Source organism: Ylistrum balloti, unplaced genomic scaffold, assembly GCF_031769215.1.
Source record: "Ylistrum balloti isolate Yb309-2 unplaced genomic scaffold, AGI_CSIRO_Ybal_v1 Utg370822, whole genome shotgun sequence".
In the NCBI taxonomy this organism is placed as follows: Eukaryota; Metazoa; Mollusca; class Bivalvia; order Pectinida; family Pectinidae; genus Ylistrum; species Ylistrum balloti.
In genome coordinates, this window is record NW_026782475.1 from 162017 (window position 1) to 182473 (window position 20457).

Genomic DNA, 20457 nt, shown 5'->3' on the forward strand with positions numbered 1-20457 from the left:
CATGAACTTGAACATGATGGAGTCATGTTGTATGATTGTTTGTTTGTTCATTAAATTAATCAAACCTAGAAATACAACAGATTAATTCTCAACTTAAATTTGCATGAAGAGATTTTTTTTGGTTTAGTTAGGATCACTAGGTGTTTCATAGTTTGCTTGTCTTTCTTTTTTTAAGATTGTTTTGCAAGAATTTTAAAAGTAGTATAATTTCTTTTCTTTTGCGGATTTGTGTATTCCTGTGAGGATCAGTACAGTTTTTGATAAAAAAGAAGATTTTGATTACCTGTATTTCATGCATGTGTGTGTGGTTTTCTTATAATGCATGTTGACAACATCAGAATAAAGAAAGAATCGAAGACCAGGAACCTCAACGTTATCAAAAGGCACTACAAGAACGAAAAAAGCATGAAACGCGTCCCACATCTGTTACAAATGGTGATACAAAGGACAAAGGTCAGAAAGCGGAGGAAAACGAGAAATGGTCAAAGAAGTCATTTAGCACTAGTTTTGAAGTACGACGAATATCAGAGGAGGGCAAGGCAGGCAAACTCAAATCCTTCTTTGAACCTAAAGAAGACAAATCACCTAAAACAAATGGCCATGCATTACAGCCAGTTAAACGTCAAAATTCAATAAAAAGCCCAGTAAGATTAATATTAACATCACTGTACTTAAATTTTTCTTATTACTTTATCTCAGATGTATTGATGATAAGTGGATGATAACATTAAAAATTCAAAATTTAATTGAATTATTTGATACTATAATAGGATATAGTCTTCACACAGCAATGCTTTAATAAAAGTTATAGTTTGAATAATTTAATTGAAAACTTCGTAATTTTACCTGGTCATCATGTAATTTCTAAATTATCCTCTGAGGTTAGACTTTGTACAACATCTTTACTAAAGTCTTAAAGATTTTAATTTCCTCTTGATAAAATTGCTGCAGTCTTATAATTAGATAAAATCCTTGCTAAAATGTAAGGACTCTACAATACTGGTGAAATATTGATGTCTGAATTACAGCCTATAGATAATATGGAGGATAATCCGTTGAACCTCGTACAGGAACAATTGGTCAAGTTTGAAACTAGTATGCACCTTCATCAGACACCAAGGGTATGCAATATTGGCAGATATTATTTTTTACAAGAATTTAAAGATATACCAATATTTTTTCACATATTAGACTAGATATTTTCTTAATTTAAGAAAATAAATTTAGGGGGAACAATTCAGTGTACTCTATAACTGATGTATATATTCTTTGGTTGTGTCTAACAATATTTAATGTATATGTATTGATGAACAATTTTTCAAACAATTTTTAACCATACAAATCATAATGAAATTTTTGATGGTTGTAAGTTGGGTTAAAATTGCAGTATCAGAGCTTTGCCATGTAAAAACATCGGCAAGGGTCACCATATAGATCTGTTGTCTCACGTAGTTGTACGATTTATCTTAATGTTATGAAATCATTTACAGAGTGACCCAAAGAAACACAGAGAAATTGAAATAAAAATAATAGCACAAGGAACAGACAGATTGAAGGATATACAGAAAAAAGTAAGAACATACTTAAAATGCAGTGTAGGCTCTTATTGTTTCATTTTGATCCTGTTAAACCTAAAATTATCTTAGTGTGACGACCATGAAGTGGTTCAAACCTTGTAGAAATGTCTTGCAAATGATTACTGGAACTTGATAAATTTTGACAATTAAGCAAGAATTAATGGTATTTTAAAACTGTATGGCTCTTTTCAAATATCTTTCAAGAAATTATATCACCTTTGGAAGGCACACAAGAATCAATTATACCTTTCTAAGGTAAACAATAATTGATTTACCTTTCTTGGATGCACAAGATTCAATGACAACATCCTAAAGTTCACAACACCTCTCAAAGGTACACAAGAATTGATGATGCCTTTCTGAGGTACACAAGAATTGATTTTACTTTTCTTCGATACATAAGTTTCAATGACACCTTTTAAATTTACACTGATTATTTGGAAGAAAATATATGAGCCATGTATTTGTGTATGGTAAAATCCTGAACAACTAGCTAAAGGTTATGAAGATGTGTCTGAAGTAAAAGTCAAGTATTATGTATCAAGGTATGTTTTTACTTTTTTAACTGGAGGCAATTAGTACAAAAGAACACATTCGTCCAATTCTTTATGTGTTGCATTCCCACAGTTTCAAGGCCAGAAAACAATGGTAAATGGCAACTCACCAAGACTGGGAAAATTCAGTTCCAGTGAACAACACATCAATGTAAGCAAGAATACATAACACAGATGATTCCTTCCTGTCATAACAGAAATTATAAGATTAAAATCACTTTAGATATGCTGTGCAGACATATTGAATCTTTTCTTTTTCTAAACTAGATCTGCTCTTCTGAGATTTCAAAGAGGCTGCATTCTTTTAGAATATTTACTTGAAAAAATATACAGTATATAAGCAATACACAGATTCAGACAAGTATACCTCTATGATTCCAACAGGAAAAAACGGATTCCTGGCGAGATAGTCCGTCAGTGGTGGGTCGTTGGAACCATGAACCAATTGACCTGACAAAAAGAACTTACCGTTCCACTTCAACTATTTCATTAAATACGGATAATGATTCCAGTGAACAAAAGAGAAGAAAAAGTGAGAAAATTTCACTGTTGACTGCTCGATTTAACAGTGTTGATAGTTCTAAAGGGGAGATAACTTCTCCTTTGTCACCAAGAGAGGGGTCATCACTGCGACGTAAATGGTCTCTGTCCTCAGACACCTCTTCTGATACAACAGATAATGTTGTCGCTAGATGGCGGGCCAGGAATTCTCTTTCTAAAGTTACAGATAGATGGCAGCATGATCAAACTGACTCTCTCAACTCTAGCTTCTCAAGGTCACGACCTTTGTCTTCTCTATCTCCCGAACTGAACAAAGTAAGCTACTGCAAACTGTATGATGATGTACAAGAAGTTTATGATTTAAACATGTAGAAAATGTTGGGGATAGATAAAAACAAAAGTTTTCTCAAACTTTTTTTTATTCGAATTCATTGATGTTAAAATCTGACAAGTTGATTGATGAAACGCATCTATTAAATTCATTGAAAGTTACATAGGTACAATTGATATTAAGATTATCTACACATGGGTCTGTAATTAGAAGACCTTACTTTAGAATTCTGCCGATGAAAGTGATTTTATATTCAGCACTGGACACATAAGAATGAGTGGCATGTGTTACAATAAGTTAATCAGCATGTTAGTGTTGTATTATTGCATTGAAAAATAACAAGTTTTCAGAGTGTTCAAATGTTAAGACTGCAATTGAAATTAAACCCTCCTTTTTATTTTGGGATGAAAATGTTTTCTTAATTGTGTGACTTTGTTGAGCATGAGCATGCTTTGCCCGTTCCAGGAAAATAGACTACCTACTATCCGAAGGTCAAACAGTTTTAACTTGGACAGAAGTTATACAGGTCGGCTGGTAAGTCGGGTCATTAAGCTTCACTCACAGAGATAGTATACAAACTCAAAAGCTATGGCGAGTCTCTCTGGCTCACTCCCTACAGGTCAATAAGCTTCACTCACGGAGATATTGTACAAACTCCATAGCTTTGGCAAGTCTCTCTGGCTCACTCCCTACAGGTCAATAAGGAGTTCTAAGTATTAGCTGAGGTCAGTGGTTTGAATTCTTGGCATTATTAGGTATCTGATTTTACAGCTATTTGCAAAGAAAAGGTTAGTTTCTTATGTGTTCAGCTGTTTAGACTGGCAAAGGAAAGTGGCACTGGAGTAGATGGTAACATACTCGGTTTGCAAATGAAAATGGCACTGGAGTAGATGTTATATACTCAGTTAGGAAAGGAAAGTGACACTGGAGTAGATGTAATATGATGATATATTATCTGACTATATTAGTCTTGCTTATTAATTTCTTGTTTTGTTAAATTGGTTTATAGTTATTTATTGGTGTGTTATCACTTTTGCTTATGCTAAATGTTCAAGGCCAAGATTGCAACTTCCGTACCTCTACGGGAGTGATCTTTACGTAAGAAAACTTACTTGGATTCATCACAAGGTCACAAGTTTACATTGATATCTTGATCAATATTGTGCTGTCAAACTTCAGCATTAGAAAAAGAATTAGCACCATGCATTGCTTGTTGCAAGGTCAAGGTCAGTGGTGAAATCTACAAACTTTATATTGTGTGTCTTGATGGTGAAGAGTTTTAGTTCTTTGGTGTTCTGTCAACTAAGGGTAGAAGGTAAGAGTCTTTACAACATCTTTTTTGTACAACTTCACGAAACATTGTTTTTTGACTGCAGGTTAAATGTCAATTCTTAGATAACAAATTGTAAAAGGATTCAGTTTCAGGGAAATGTTTTTGATTTTAAGGCATTCAACATCATAATAGCAATTAGTATTTCAGCTTGTGGATACCAAGTTTCTACAGAATCTCTGATTCCTCAACATTTTGAACATATTAAGTTCTTATTTGAGAATTTATCAAAAACATTTTAAAAATTATTCTTGGATATTATATACCAAATGCAATTTTTATTTGATGATACAGTCCAAAAATCATAAAGCACTTTGTATGAATTACTAGGAACAACAGCTCAAAAATACAATATTCTGAAAGGTGAAAAACGACCAAAAGTTAATAAAGTCCTTCTTGTATATTATGTAACGTAGTTTTAAAATATACTTTTTACATAACAATGATAATCACTGGTTTATAAATACTGGTATTTTGACTTGTGTTTATGTTTTTCTCTAATATTTCCTTTTTCTTATTTTCTTTAACAGGAAGAAGAAGAGCGATTGAGACTTGAACGCGAAGAACAAGAGAGAGAAGAGGTTAGTTATCTGTCTGTGTATACAATCATTTCGTGTTATCATTGGTTCTCTATCCTCAGGCTACTGTTCTTTTCAAACGCAGGTCATTCTTGGATACTTGTATGATATTGTACGACTGATATAATGTGTGCTACAATATACTGAATGCCTTGGATATTGTGTATTGTGTGTTGTGTAAAGTTGAGCGAAATTATGTCAGTGTGACATTTGGAAGCTCAGCGTTCGCAGCAGCGTGCACGTGCGTTCCTCAAGCAAAGCGAAGCATCCAGCGCCTTATCAGTGTAAACATGTTCATATGATCAATTAATTCATCTTTAAATGAGAAGTAAGATACTTGTTTTGATTTTAATTTCTCTGAAGAAACATTTATATACAAGTTTTCCAAGAAAATGCAATGCTTTTGAAAAACAAATAATGCCCTTTATATAGATTTAATTTGAATGTGTTTTAATTGTTTAATGTTAAGAATAAAAACTCATTTATGGAACCATAAGATGTATGTGAAATAATTATCTATCGTCTGATTTGATCTGATTTCTCAGTAAGCATATTGATAATATATATGAAAATTTTTAGAAGAAAATTGAGCATTACTCTTTCGTTTGATTTTTTTTTTTTAATTTAAATTGGTAGATTCAAATTAATAGACTGAGGAGGAGAACCTTTGATTTCACCTTACTATTTTGAATCCTTTGTCAAATCAAAGGAATTCTAAAGTGTATGATTACTACAGCCCACAAAGGTCAAGTGTACAACATTAAATTATCAAGACCCTTCATCAGTAGATAGTAGAGATCCCTCATCAATATAAGGTAGAGATCATTTCTTAGTAGTAAGTAGATATTATTCATTAGTACTTGGTAGAGGCCCTTCATCAGTTCATCAATGTTAACATACTAGAGGCCCTTCATCAGTACATCAAGGGTAGATTGGTAGAGGCCCTTCATCAGTTCATCAAGGGTAACTTATTAGAGGCCCTTCATCAGTACATCAAGGGTAACATATTAGAGGCCATTCATCAGTTTATCAAGGGTAACATATCAGAGGCCCTTCATCAGTTCATCAAGGGTAACATATTAGAGGCCCTTCATCAGTTAATCAAGGTTAACCTACTAGAGGCCCTTCATCAGTACATCAAGGGTAGATTGGTGGAGGCCCTTCATCAGTTCATCAAGGGTAACTTATTAGAGGCCCTTCATCAGTTAATCAAGGGTAACATATTAGAGGCCCTTCATCAGTACATCAAGGGTTACATATTAGAGGCCCTTCATCAGTTAATCAAGTGTAACAAATTAGAGGCCCTTCATCAGTTCATCAAGGGTAGATTGGTAGAGGCCCTTCATCAGTACATCAAGGGTAACATATTAGAGGCCCTCCATCAGTACATTAAGGGTAGATTGGTAGAGGCCCTTCATCAGTACATCAATGTTAACATACTAGAGGCCCTTCATCAGTACATCAAGGGTAGATTGGTAGAGGCCCTTCATCAGTTCATCAAGGGTAACTTATTAGAGGCCCTTCATCAGTACATCAAGGGTAACATATTAGAGGCCATTCATCAGTTTATCAAGGGTAACATATCAGAGGCCCTTCATCAGTTCATCAAGGGTAACATATTAGAGGCCCTTCATCAGTTAATCAAGATTAACCTAAGAGGCCCTTCATCAGTACATCAAGGGTAGATTGGTGGAGGCCCTTCATCAGTTCATCAAGGGTAACTTATTAGAGGCCCTTCATCAGTACATCAAGGGTAACATATTAGAGGCCATTCATCAGTTTATCAAGGGTAACATATCAGAGGCCCTTCATCAGTTCATCAAGGGTAACATATTAGAGGCCCTTTATCAGTTAATCAAGGTTAACCTACTAGAGGCCCTTCATCAGTTAATCAAGGGTAGATTGGTAGAGGCCCTTCATCAGTTCATCAAGGGTAGATTGGTAGAGGCCCTTCATCAGTACATCAAGGGTAACATATTAGAGGCCCTCCATCAGTACATTAAGGGTAGATTGGTAGAGGCCCTTCATCAGTACATCAAGGGTAACATATTAGAGGCCCTTCATCAGTCCATTAAGGGTAGATTGGTAGAGGCCCTACATCAATTCTTCAAGGGTAGCTTGGTAATTTTTTCATCAGTACATCAAGGGTAACTTGGTAGAGGCCCTCCATCAGTACATCAAGGGTAACTTGGTAGAGGCCCTCCATCAGTACATCAAGGGTAACTTGGTAGAGGCCCTCCATCAGTACATCAAGGGTAACTTGGTAGAGGCCCTCCATCAGTACATCAAAGATAACTTGGTAGAGGCCCTCCATCAGTACATCAAGGGTAACTTGGTAGAGGCCCTTCATCAGACCATGGTAGAGGTCCTTCATAAGTTATTTCTGTGTCTAAGGCCCAAAGAATGATTGATGAAGAAGCCAGAATCGAGCAAGAAAAGCTTGATGCAGAACGGATTAAAAGGGAGAAGCTTGAGCAAGCTGAGAGAGATCGTGAGGAGGAAGAGCGCCAAAAGCTCATAGAGACGGTTTGTATCGGCTTCCATGGCAACACCGTAGAGATTGATTGCCATATTGTAGCATTAGAGTCATGTTCGTACACGTATGTCTGGTATTATTGCTGTAGTTAATCATCTTCATCGTCATTGTAACTTTCATCTCACCAACCAATAGGCTCCTTATTACCTTAGGAACAGACCAGGGACCAGATGCACTGTGTAAAATACATTGTGCAAATTTTGTCCTGAGTGTGCAATGAAATTCAGACCCAAACCTTAGGTCATTTTACGGTTTTTCTATTTATTCAATTTTTTTTTTTTTTTTTTTTTCATTTCTTAACTCTTGACATCATTTTTTTTTGCCTGTATTTGTTTTTGGAATGACTATTTTACATGTATGTGTAAGCATATCATTTAAAAGGTACAAGCTTTATTGATCAGACAAAATACACAATCATGCTATCCGTAAAATTATGGAAAGTAAATTTTGAAAAACAAACCCTGGTGAATGCATTCAATGTTGTTGATCTCCCACTGTCTTCACAGACATACAAAAAGGTATCCTCTGAGCTCTTCCCCAACAGTCTCACGCTATCAACCTAACATCCATCATGATCTCTACATGTGTGTAGACTTTGTTTTTGTGTCCACTACAATATCACATCTCTGACGTGACCATATTGAGAACCATCACTCCATGTTTGTATCTTGTTTGCATGCTGAAACTTCTTGTGTAAAGACGAGCATTCCAACCAGACCCATCCTCCCAAAGAGAGCACTTTCTGTACCTTAGTGAAAGGAAATTTCACTCCAAGGGTATAACTCTAAAAGCTCTCTCTCTCTCTCTTTCTCTCAAAAGTGGCAATGCTTTTCAAATTAGGTTCTATTTGTTATATAACTGTAGCATCAAAACTGTAGAAATTAGGAAATTATAGCTTTAGATATTAGAACGGAAATTTACTTTTGATGGAAAATCTATTTTGTGCTTGTACTTGCTTCTTCACCTTCCTTAGAGTTCCGTAGAACAGTCATCCCACTGGGTTGCTGCCAGACTGAGCTCAGATACATGTAGTTGTGTGATTGCATGTCATTTAATATCAAATAGTCTTTTCTATATCATTTTTGAAATAAATATTCATCTAAAGTATGAATATATAAATACATTTTTATTGGAATGATAAAACTCAGTCAGGTGAAAAATTTGTCCATGTTAAGTTGATAAGAGAATACTATTTACAACAGTACTTTCTTTGTTGAAAAAGAAATTTAATATCACCATTAGTAAGCACAATGTTAATTGAAAATTAGAATGTCATCTTCAAATATTTCTTGAGATAGTAAAAAGAGGGATCCTTAATATTTTTAAATTTTGTTACAATATGAATATGTTTCATAAGTATTTTTTCCAACAGAAGAATTTATATATGAAACTGATATGACTGATCTCAGAATGGAAGCAAACTATCATAAAATCTATAGCCTAGTGCATTGCATGAATGCAGAACATCATAACTATCCAATAATGTGTGAGCACATGAATGTGCATGATTTTGATTGGCTAGACTGGGTAACACAACAACCAGTAGAATATAAGCATTGCCACTTTTAAAAACAACAACCAATCACCATTCTTTTCAAATCCTGGCAGCTGGCACAAAAATGTGAAATAATCATTCCAAATTTTTTTTGTCTAATTTTTCAGATTTGTTTTTTTTGTAGCACTGCAGCATTATCCTGTAAATAGATATGTTGTTTTAATGTTTGTGACACTGAGTAACAGTTCTACAAATTAGGAATGCTATAATGTTTGGAAAGTGTAAGGTGTACATTTAGTTTTCAATAAAGAAAGCAGTTTGGACATGCAAACAAGGAGCGTAATTCTACATATAAAGGTCAGTATTTTTGCCTTTTATGTTTGAGATAAATGTGGCTTCTTAGGATTAATAATTATCAGTATATGTATATGTTCTAACATTCGAATTGACAAAAAAAAAAAAAAAAAACAAGAAAAAGCTTGAAAGAACCCTTAACTAACAGCATATCAGACAAAATTCACCCAAGGTTTTAGTCGCTGTTCATTTGGTGTTAGTTGTTACTCTGTTTTCCTAGTTCCTTGTGCTGATAGTTTGTCCTGGATATCTTTCTAACATAGGTCAAAGTTCAAGGTCATCTGTGATTTATTGTTGGTCCTTGTGGTATGCTTGGTAACAAATATTACATGGAAAGGTAGATATTGATTTTACTGGAAATAAGGGTAGGTGTTCACAATAAGAAAATTTGCTTTCAAATGTGATATTTGTTGTGTGTTTATGGGAGCTTAGTTGATGTTATGTTTTTATCCTAACACTTTCCAAACAGTTGGTAACTCCTTAGATTCTTGAATAATTGATTGACTCATTGCAAATTACGAATGAATACAGGATAATGTGATACGTGCTGTAAGGCAAGAAACGGAAAGTTTTTGTCTTCCTATTGTTTCTATAATAAAAAAGTGGTTTCTAGGCAACAAATTTTGTTTGCTACTAGGAAGCCAGAAGAATGGCGGAGGAACAAAAGAAGAAAAAAAAGAAGGGTCTGGGTGGTCTATCCCCAGAGAAGAAGAAGATGTTGAAAGTAGGTCGCTGTAGATCTTTTTTCTTGCTTCTGTATGTCAGTAACTAGATGTATACTAGTACTAAAACTAGTAGCATAAATGTATTGTAATAGAACATGTATGTTGTAGCTAATATAATAGTATACTATACTAATAACAATGTCATACAATAATTGTGTATTTCAGTTCATTTCGATTTATTATCATTTATTATCTATTTATGCTGCTCTCAGCTGTTTCTCAGTGAAGGTAATGTATTAACTTAAAGTTTGAAAGTAGACATGGTAAAAGTTATCATATTTTAAGCAATAATTATATCATATCATACCTTTATACCATAATTCTGATTTACTGTATATTATTTGTTCATGTTTATGTTTTCATAGTTGAATACTTTTTCGTTTCATTTACATTAAATTGATTTTTCATCCGATTCCACCACATACGGCAAAGAAGATTGAAAATAAAATTCTTACTGTAGAATGAAATAAAACACTCATTTCCTGTTGAATGGTATGATCTGCAAACAGTTCAAGCATCAAACTGACGAGCATATCAGTCAGTTTGTATTTAAATCTAAATGTGATTTCAAGGTAATCTGCCTTTGTATGTTGACAGTGTTTAAAGCCCTGTTTTGTTTTCTATGTTGATTTTCAGAATATAGCATGATTTTTACCCTTTATTTTTACAGAATTATGGAGATGACATATATATTATAAATTTAACAATTTTTTTGTGTATACCTAGAATACCCTGTGATATGGTACTGTAAACCATACATTTTTGGTGCAATTCGATGGAAATGCAATATAAATTTTGAAAAATAAAGAGCAATGCTGACTTTACACATTCACAATCGATATTTTAGCTCTAAATCAAGTGTGAAAAGTGCCAAAATGAGACAATCGCTAAAATGTCTCTGTTTACAGTATACAAATAGCAGTTAACATCTCATACTTTTAATAGGGGTTTGTAAATGGAATATTTGAATGTCAATATATTAAACATGGAAACATTAAGATAAGACTCGCTTTATCCCGCATGCAAACTCTTTACTGTATCCTTCGTTTTTTAGTTTTACAGCATTGACGTGGAAATTGTAACCCTGTTGCTCGGGATATAAACATGCCATGTAAAGGCTTTGATTTTTTGTTTTAATAGAAGATAATTATCAACACTTTTGTATGTTTTTGATAAGATATGGATACTGAATTAAAGACTGGTGTCATATAATATTTGTTTTGGGATGTAAATAGCGACCAATTAAAAAAAATCGTGAGGAAGTTAGTTTTTCTATTGTTTCATCAGATATGCTTGTAGTAGCTTTCAATGGACACGAAGGTTCATCCTGTGGTGTTCTGACTGTATAAGAGGATAGCTATGACATTGCATGATCATCCTTTATATGTATACCTGAAAGATATACTGATTCGAGCCAAATAACCTCCCAAAAAATTTGGTTCATATTAACTCTAGATTATCATCAGATTCTTGTTTGCTTAGGAATGTGGATTTCTTCTTTAGAAGTAAAAAGACATGTTCTGGTTGACATTTATCTGGTTTTCGCTGAAATTTCCAGTCTCAGACAATGTTTCTGACCTTGGTGTAGTATATTGAATACAGTCTATGATTTGAGCCAATTATTGCATGCGTCCTACTTTTGTTGCATGTGTGTGAAATAGTACGACACCTCTGATGATGACGACATTGACGACGTAGACTATGAAGCAGAGAAGAAGAGAGTTTTAAGTGAACGAATACAACCTCTTCCTGATCTCACCTGCATGAGTAAAGGTTTGTTGTGTGAAAAATAACATCATAAACAAAATTATCATTTATTAGCTCACCTCATAAACTCCTTAACGTTAAAGGCATATACATGTATATTGGCAGAAAATGGGTATTCACAAAAATTGATAGAGATAAAAAAAGAAATTAAAAAGAGTTAAGAAAGTAGAGACCAACCATTTTGACATTGGTTAAATATGAAACACTTATTGAAATTAAGATTAAAAGAGGTTAAATTGCATTGTTGATGAAAATATTTATGTGATATACACATTACCATATGTGCCTTTAACTTGAAAATATAACTACATACTGTGTAATCATTAATGTTGGTAGGTTTTTCATTTTCCTTGATTTCATGGGTACTCTGAATCTAACAAAATCAACAAAACAGAAATTTGTGAAAAGTTTTGTTGTGAATATTTAGTGTCAGTAGAATGGAGACAGCCTTTCATTAACAAAATAGAGTGCCCATGAAATTAGACTATATATTTGAAAAACCACTAAAATTCCATTCCACAAAAATTTATGATTTTACCATGTATATCTGTACAGCACTAAGTGTGTATACTAATGCTTGTCAATAGCTGATGCCCAACATGGTAACAATGGGTTGAAAATGGAGGTTCATATTGAGAAAAAATATCATTGCCAGCACAGGTATTCAGGATTTCAGTCCTTTCCCCGAAACAAGTGGTTTGGTATTTCTGACCCCATCCCTTTTAACGTTACATACTGCTGAACTTGTTGGCTTACATTGAAACAGGAGATTCATATCAATTTGGAATCAATGGATTTTATCTTTGTCACACCCTGTATATTGTGTACAGTGATGGTTGGTTACTCTGTTGTGTTTTTATATTTGGGCCTATTCCATTACAAGTGCTGTCTAATATACATTCCTGCTTGTCCTGCAAATTGGCATGACTTTCTTAGTTTCCAATTATACAAAAGAAAACCTACTATAGTATCAGCAATCTGCGCATGTGATTGGTAGAGACTGAAGCATGTGGAAAAAAAACCCACAAAAATACAAATGACGAAGACTTAGGAGTGGTAGCATGTGATTGGTGAACCAACGCATGGTTTTCTTGATGTAGATATACATTGGCAGTTACCAAGGAAACATAATTTCTGTTTTAACAAAAATTCTTGAAAGAGAAGTGTTTTTCTCCCCACCTTTGTTGACATTGATTTTCTGTGTTTTTGTTTCTGGGAATGCCAGAAATCATTGTAAAGGATTTGTTTTTAGAAACTCATCATGCAAAAAGCAGCGGAGGACTTGAAAAACGAGGCCAAAGCCAAGGCAGAGGCTAAGGAGAAATATATCAATGACCTCGTACCCAAATTTAGCACTGATGGAAAGGATGTAGGTAGGGCAGCATGATCTTGGTTGCCACAGCAACAGACAATTATTTAAACTAGAGTTACATTTGGTTGTTTGTCCTTTTAAGTTTTATTTTGATCCATGTTTCTTTTGAATGACTCCATGTATTTTCACACTTTACCATTCTGCCCATATATGGTACACCCATATACTATGCATGTATGAGTATATATTACATGGTAAGTATTTACATATACACAATATGTATAATTCCATAACAGAATATAATGTCACATGGTTGTCTCTCTTTTAGCTTTTGCTGGTTCCAAGTTTCCTTAATCCTTATTTCCATGGATGTATAATCATAATATTGAAATGTTACAATCATACTTACTACTTAACCTATAATATGCAACAGGTGCATACCATTACATGTTCCTTTTTTGAAAAAAAAAAAATATGTATCCCAGAAGCTGTCAGTGTTCATACGTATGATATACTGGAAACTGCGAGCGGGTATGTCCCTATGATGAAGCTTGACAGTGTTTGCAAAAAGAAATGACCTTAATGCATGTTCAAGGTTGCAACCTTGACCCATATTGAAGGTCAAATGAATCAATTTTTTTGAAACCTGTAAAAGATTTGTTCTGGTAAACCAAAAGTCCGAGAAGCATGATATTTGGTGGAAAGGTTTTTATTGGTCAAAGCCCAACAAAATTTCAAGAAAAAAAAATTGTGAGCAATGCAGGCCCATTGGACCTTTGTTTTGATATTGTAGTCCAATCCATCTTAACTTTATAGAAGTTTTCTAAGCCTCTGATATTAGATGACTTGAAACAATTAGGAAGATTGTTGATATTAACTGAAACACATTGATAAATCCCTTGCATGCTTCATACATACTTTCCTTAATTTTTGTTCTTTGTTTCTTAATTTTCATTTGATTTAATCAATTAAGCATGCAGAAGCACAAATGTTTCAGTTTTTCAATGATTAATCTATTTGTCAAAATAAGGTATTACTATCTGTGCTCCTGGTTGATTGCTGATTATCACTGCAATATAAAATAAGTACTGGGATACATCATGTTATCTGCAAGGTCAATACATAGCTGTGAACTGAATACAATATTCTGGTTGGTATGTTACATGCAGCATTTTATAGAAAGGATTTTTAATCAATTTATGCATTGCAATATCATCTTTTTACCTTTTTTAATATATTTACATCATGGTGATTTGAAAATAGTAATATACACTTTTTACTCACCTCTATATTGTAGCTGCTCTCCAAGCTCTTTGTAAAGATTTTCACAAGAGGCTTTCACAACTCGAAGAAGATGTTTACGACTGGGAGGCTAAGATTCGCAAACAAGATTTCGAGGTAAGAGATGCTCGGTACCCAAAATTGATATTGAAAATATTTGTCATTGCTTTCTAAGGTATTTCTTTCCATGAAGAGGAAATGGAAGTGCATATATTTGGCAGATGTCCAAAAATCACCAGGCTATTATATTTCTTAAATATTCAGTCGCTGAACAATGTAACAGATGTTGCTATGGATTTGATGGAAGCAGAGAGTAGAATGACTTGTTATTTGTTAAAAATTAAGTTTATTGTTGTCTTCTTTGTTTACAGATTAATGAGTTGACACTTAAAGTGAATGATACAAAGGGTAAATTGTAAGTATATTACTATCTATTCAGATTTCATATATTAGGGGAAACATGAAACAGAATAATGAATGGCTTATTTCCTCATATCCTTACTTCCGGGTGTATACATTATCCTTCTTCAGTGATAGCTCTCTACTAGAGTAAATTTTCTTTTTCTGCGAGTCTGGTAGCTATGGATCTTTTGAATTATCATTTGTGAGGCTTGTTGCTCTTAATCTTTGAGTCAATTTTTGAGTCGTGTTGCTATGAATCTTTGAGTTAATTGTGATTATCTTTGCTTGAATAAATTGATGTCTTTATTAAATATCGGTTATTTGTTGATTTCTAATGAAGTAATAAGTTGTTACATTTTCAATCTCTGCTACTCTTCCTGTCACAAGGCATTGTCTCACTGAGAAACGTGTGCTTTGAGGTCATAATTTAAATCCTTAATATTTTTTTTTGTATTTCTAAAGGAACTATGATCTAAATCACCAAAACCACATCTTTTTAGTATTCATTGAGAGGAACGAAACGCTGTTAAATGATATGTATTTTGTTTGCAGCGTTAAACCTGTATTGCGAAAAGTTAACAAAACAGAAAGCAAGTAAGTAATTTGTTTCAAGCCATCCTTATACTGCAAAAACCTTAATTTTTGTGGGAAATTTATCGTCGTTGATTTCGTTGGTACTCTTATTTTTGTTGATACTTTTAATCAATGAATTCATATATCCGCAAGCAATTAGAATCCGTGTAAGTACATTTAAAGAGCTATATTTAGCCACGAAATCAATCATCCATGAAACAATACATTTTTGAAAAACGAGATCCCCGAAAATGTATGATTTTACATTAATTAACAATAAAGTTAAAAGAATAATATTTGTCTTTATATTACCAAATGTTATGCAAATCTACCAGATAAGTATCCAATACACTTCTATGTAAGCCAGCAATCATAGAAATGTCACAAAATTCTAAACAAGGCAAAGTAATCATCAACATTGTGTTTTGATTATATGATTATCTTTTGATTCATAGACTGGATAAAATTCAAAGAAAAGAAGCCAAAAAATCAGATTTCCGTGATAACCTGAAGTCTTCAAGCAAACATGCAGTAGACGAAGAAGGGGTGAGTTTGACATATCACATGACCCCGGTCAGGATATGTTCAGGACATGTTAGAATTGATCGCTGAGCATGCTTTTGGAATTTTTAAAAACTTTCCTATGAGGTGTTTCATGAAATCTTCTTCAGACAACTTCAACAAATTTGGTTACTGAAGCATTACTAAAGTGGTCACATTTTGAAATACACTGTACAGATTCTGCATTTCTGTATGACAATGTTAGCATGAGCTGTGTAAATTGTACGAGTAACCAGCCAAAGGTTTATTGCTATTTTAATGTATTTGTTAGGCAATGCTACTCTATTCTATTGCCTCAATGTGAAAAATATCATTAAAAAAACTGCATTCTGATATCGATATTGATAATAAAAAAGGACTATTTTTTGTGAAAGATTTTGAAAACATGAACATTAATTATTTTCTCTCTCTTTATTAACAGGGAGAAGGTGAAGTAAGTATACATTATCCACTTCAATTGTTTTAAGTCTGGTTCAGTTTTCAGTTTACTACCAATCAATTTAAAGTGAATTCAAATAATTAACTACCCAAAACCTTCAAAATCCATTATATTACTTCTTTTTATTTATATTAAGATTAAATATCTGTATCTGCTTTTGTTATTATTAATTATTTTTTACTGAAATGTCATCCAAGACCATTTTAAACATTAAAACTTCATATCGATTATACAAACATTTATAGATTCCATGGGTGCGAATGTCTGCTAACATATACTAGTGTCACCAATGTATCTATCTACATTTATTTGTATATTTAGTTGGTTCAATGGTTGTTATGTGGTCGGTTCTGCAAATGTTGTAACTTGTTGTTAATGTTAGCAGCACTATAGAAGTTGTCCTGTAATTTGTAAAGTTTTCATAGATGTTCAAATTAATTAGTATTTCACCAATTTGCTCAACAAGGTTCATAAAAGTCTCCTGAGAATGTGTTTACACGATGACATCAAATAGGTTGGACTAACTTCACGGATGTTTATGTACGACTTGTTTCAATATGAAAATGATGACTTCGAATTCCTGTTTTAAAAGTGGCATTAGAGACCATGGAAACGTACTCAAATGCACATTCATATATAGGTTTATATCAGTATTATTATTATATTTGAACTTCTAAAATACATGGTACACTCCTCTATTTAGGCTGAAGCTGAAGTGAGTATCATCTATGTTTAATATTCGTCCAACTATTGATTGTTATCCATGAGAGAAAAAAATGTTGAAAACAGCTAAATGTAATCCTTTGTCGAATTAAAACAAAAAATACATGTTGCAATAGTGAGCTTTCAAATATCAAGTGTTTCACAACACTAAAGGCATAGGTAAGCCTTTAAACAAGTTGTTCATCTAAAAATGATTTTAATGTCAGCCACTATTTTCCGAAGGAATGAAACATAAATACGCATGCATTTAGTACTTTTGATAAGAGAATGACTTAAATGATAGACAGTGCAGAAAAAGTAATAATCTCTTTAGGAGGACGTTGAAGTAAGTATTTGATTGAAATTTACTTATAATCGGAAACAGTAGTTTATCCTGCATATTTATTTTGTAAATACTAAGCCCAACATATGAAATATATCTAGAAATCATCAAGATCATTTATACGAAGACCAACCTTGCCTTTATATATATAACAAATATGCTAAACTTTTTGACATCAGATATGTGTGTAAAATTCATACACACGTACCTTTACATAACATTTATAAGAATTTTTGTAAATTTTGTATTGAAATAAATTCATCTGAAGCACTGTAAGTTAGGTCTCATTAACCAACAGACCTAGAAGCATGATATTTAGCTGGTAGGTTTCTGGGATCAACTAAAAGTTAACCTAAACATCGTTACACCACATCTCATATTCCTAGAGCTACAGATTCATCAGTTTATTTAAATACACTGTACATTGACATCCTCCATCTATTTAGGAAACAGCGGAAGTGAGCGCAGAATAAAAAATATACTAGGTTAAAGGTAAGGTATACAGTTGGAATATGATCCTGCTACCAGAACAATGCGTGCTTAATGATATCAGGACAGGGAGTTTTGTCACAATGATCATTAGAACTCGTATGACTTATATTCAGGAGAATTAACGGAATGGCCAAAGTGATAAGCTTTGCTAGTTTTAGTAATATTGAGCAGTTTATAAAACTTTGTCTTCAATTACATTTTGTTTGGTTTCATTTATTAAGAGTGCAAATCCATTTTATTTCCTATGTGAAATAACATTGAAAATTTATAGATTTAGATAAATAGAATCAAGATATTGATTTATTTTATTCTTGTCTCTCAGAGATGGTTTTAAAATGATATCTTTGCTTTCGTAGAAAAAGTCCTCACGCCGTTGCTTTCATCCTTTTGTTGAATGATTCTTTTCTTGTTTTTTTTATTATGAATTTTGTTTCTGATTTTGTTTTCCTCGGTATTTCTTGTTTATGATTTCATTTCCTCCATTGGAGGATATTAAGGATTCTACACAAGTGTCCATGTGAAAATAAAAAAATCTTGTCGTTAAGTCGATGACAAATGACAAATTCTCTTATTTTAACATATAAGACTCCAGTCAATGCTGTGTAGAGTTCTGTTCATCACATAACCATTAAATATCCCTGGACATGTCACTGGTGAGCTCTTTTGATTTTATGATTTGATCCCCATCCCTGAATATCACCAGTGACCTTCAGTATGGTGGTTATGTGATGAAATGACCCTATCCCAACCCATTCCTCTGTCTTACAATTATCAAATGAACCATTATAACACTGTTCCTACTGCGTCAAAACAAAGATGTCTTGATTTTCTTTTATAAGAAAGGAATTTGAAATTGTGATTTCTGATCTACTATAGATTTTGAAAAAAATAACTGTATTTTTATGTATATCTTAAATGGATGAAAAGTCTACCATTTGAAACCAGTACCCACTCAAAATTGATATTTCTGTTGATGAAACGAGACGAACAACTTAGTCATGTGACTTTTTTGTCAATTGAGATTTTTTTGTGGTATATTTAGGTTTGTTAGACGTTATCAGGAAACTTTTGTGTTCATTTATTCGTAGCAGCTGCATGCAGGATCTAGTCAATAATGGTTTGGAATTATTTTCTATCGATTTGTGCCGATTATCAATCCCAATGACTTAGAGTAAAAGAGTGTTGTTTGTTGCATATATCTACAAACATTATTTTATTTTACTGTAGACAAGCATCAGTTGACAGAAAAGAAGTGAATTGAGAATGATAGAGCATGGTCAGAGTAGAAACAATAAGATAAAATATCTATTATGTAAAAATGATACAAATTTAACGAGTAAGACACATTTCAGACTTTAAGACACGTTACAGAAGTTATACCATGTTATGTTTGAAATAAACGTTGGAAACATCAATGTAACAAAATAACATGAAGAAAATTGAGAATTAAAGAAAAGTTATCGCAAATGCACAATATTATGTTTGATAGAAATTATTAAGGCACATTGCCAAAGTCAGTATCTTATGTTTTTATGATAATGAATTGTATTTTTAATTACTAATATCATTAAACATATATGTCAAAAGAATATCTCAGTTGGATCCCTCAACATACCAGATATACCTGGTGTTTGCTTTACAGAGTACCTGGTGGTAAACCAGCTCTTGACCGTAGACCAACTAGATTCATGTCAGGAAATTGTGAAAAGTTTGTGCGATGCTTGAAATGTATAATGTACCTTGTTTGAATTCCCAACACAGCAATCAAGACATATTAGATTAGGTTATTAAATAATAACAAAATATGTTTCCGCTGTCAATATCATACATACAAAATCACTTTATCGGTGCCTACTAGTTGTATAGCGGTTTCTAGCCAAAGAGATTTAAGAAGTAAATTGTGTAATATTTTTCCAAAAGATCAATTTATGTTTCTTTACAAAGTTCTTAGATTTTTCACATTTTAAAGGACAATTTTAATCAAAAGCTTTGAACGAGAATTTATATCGATAAATATGGTGACACATGAAGATTTGGAGCTATTAAATATTTTTTTTATCTTTAAAAGGTATTTGTCTTGGAAAAGACTGTTTCATTTTCACAAATCTTTTTCCCTCCTTCAGATTCAGTTCAGCAGCTTTGTAATCGTAGCCCTTGTTGTGTGCTAGAGTTTGTTGAATGCTGATTTTGAGATTTCTTTTCAGAACGAATAGTTATTGAGGCTGACTCTGTTGAGCTATACCTTAAAGGTATGTTTCTACTTTTCTGGTTTACTTTAATGACTGTTCCAAAATTTGCACAGATTTTAAAGAGTTTCTGAAGCAGCAGTTTATGTGTATACTGAATTATTGTTGTCGTAGTCGCGCATATCTAAATTATTCATTCAATCTGTTCATAATTTCGTTTCGCATACTGCCTCGCCTTTTTGCGACATAGTTATCCTTACTCCATTCTCAACGACCAAGAAAGTTTATAGATTATATTAGTGTGATTTTACATGGTTTTGATCAAGATGTAGATGGTGCAATTGATTTTTGCATTGTTAGGTAGATTATAGAAGTGTGTATATATGCGTTTGATCTTTGCCTTTATGTCAAAATATTA

General features: G+C 33.0%; 1 protein-coding gene across 1 annotated transcript in view; it reads left to right on the top strand.

The window, feature by feature from the left end:
• Positions 1 to 20457, top strand: part of LOC132558764 (trichohyalin-like) — a 42152-nt gene that overhangs the window by 19648 nt on the left and 2047 nt on the right. Inside the window, exons 7-21 of the mRNA XM_060223363.1 lie at positions 339 to 644; positions 1029 to 1121; positions 1491 to 1571; positions 2205 to 2282; positions 2516 to 2947; positions 3429 to 3497; positions 4824 to 4874; positions 7266 to 7397; positions 13001 to 13121; positions 14358 to 14458; positions 14713 to 14756; positions 15296 to 15337; positions 15772 to 15862; positions 16299 to 17853; positions 20058 to 20102. Of these exons, the coding sequence (XP_060079346.1) occupies positions 339 to 644; positions 1029 to 1121; positions 1491 to 1571; positions 2205 to 2282; positions 2516 to 2947; positions 3429 to 3497; positions 4824 to 4874; positions 7266 to 7397; positions 13001 to 13121; positions 14358 to 14458; positions 14713 to 14756; positions 15296 to 15337; positions 15772 to 15862; positions 16299 to 16343 (1686 nt within the window). The 3' untranslated portion in view covers positions 16344 to 17853; positions 20058 to 20102. The remainder of the gene's footprint in view (positions 1 to 338; positions 645 to 1028; positions 1122 to 1490; positions 1572 to 2204; positions 2283 to 2515; positions 2948 to 3428; positions 3498 to 4823; positions 4875 to 7265; positions 7398 to 13000; positions 13122 to 14357; positions 14459 to 14712; positions 14757 to 15295; positions 15338 to 15771; positions 15863 to 16298; positions 17854 to 20057; positions 20103 to 20457) is intronic.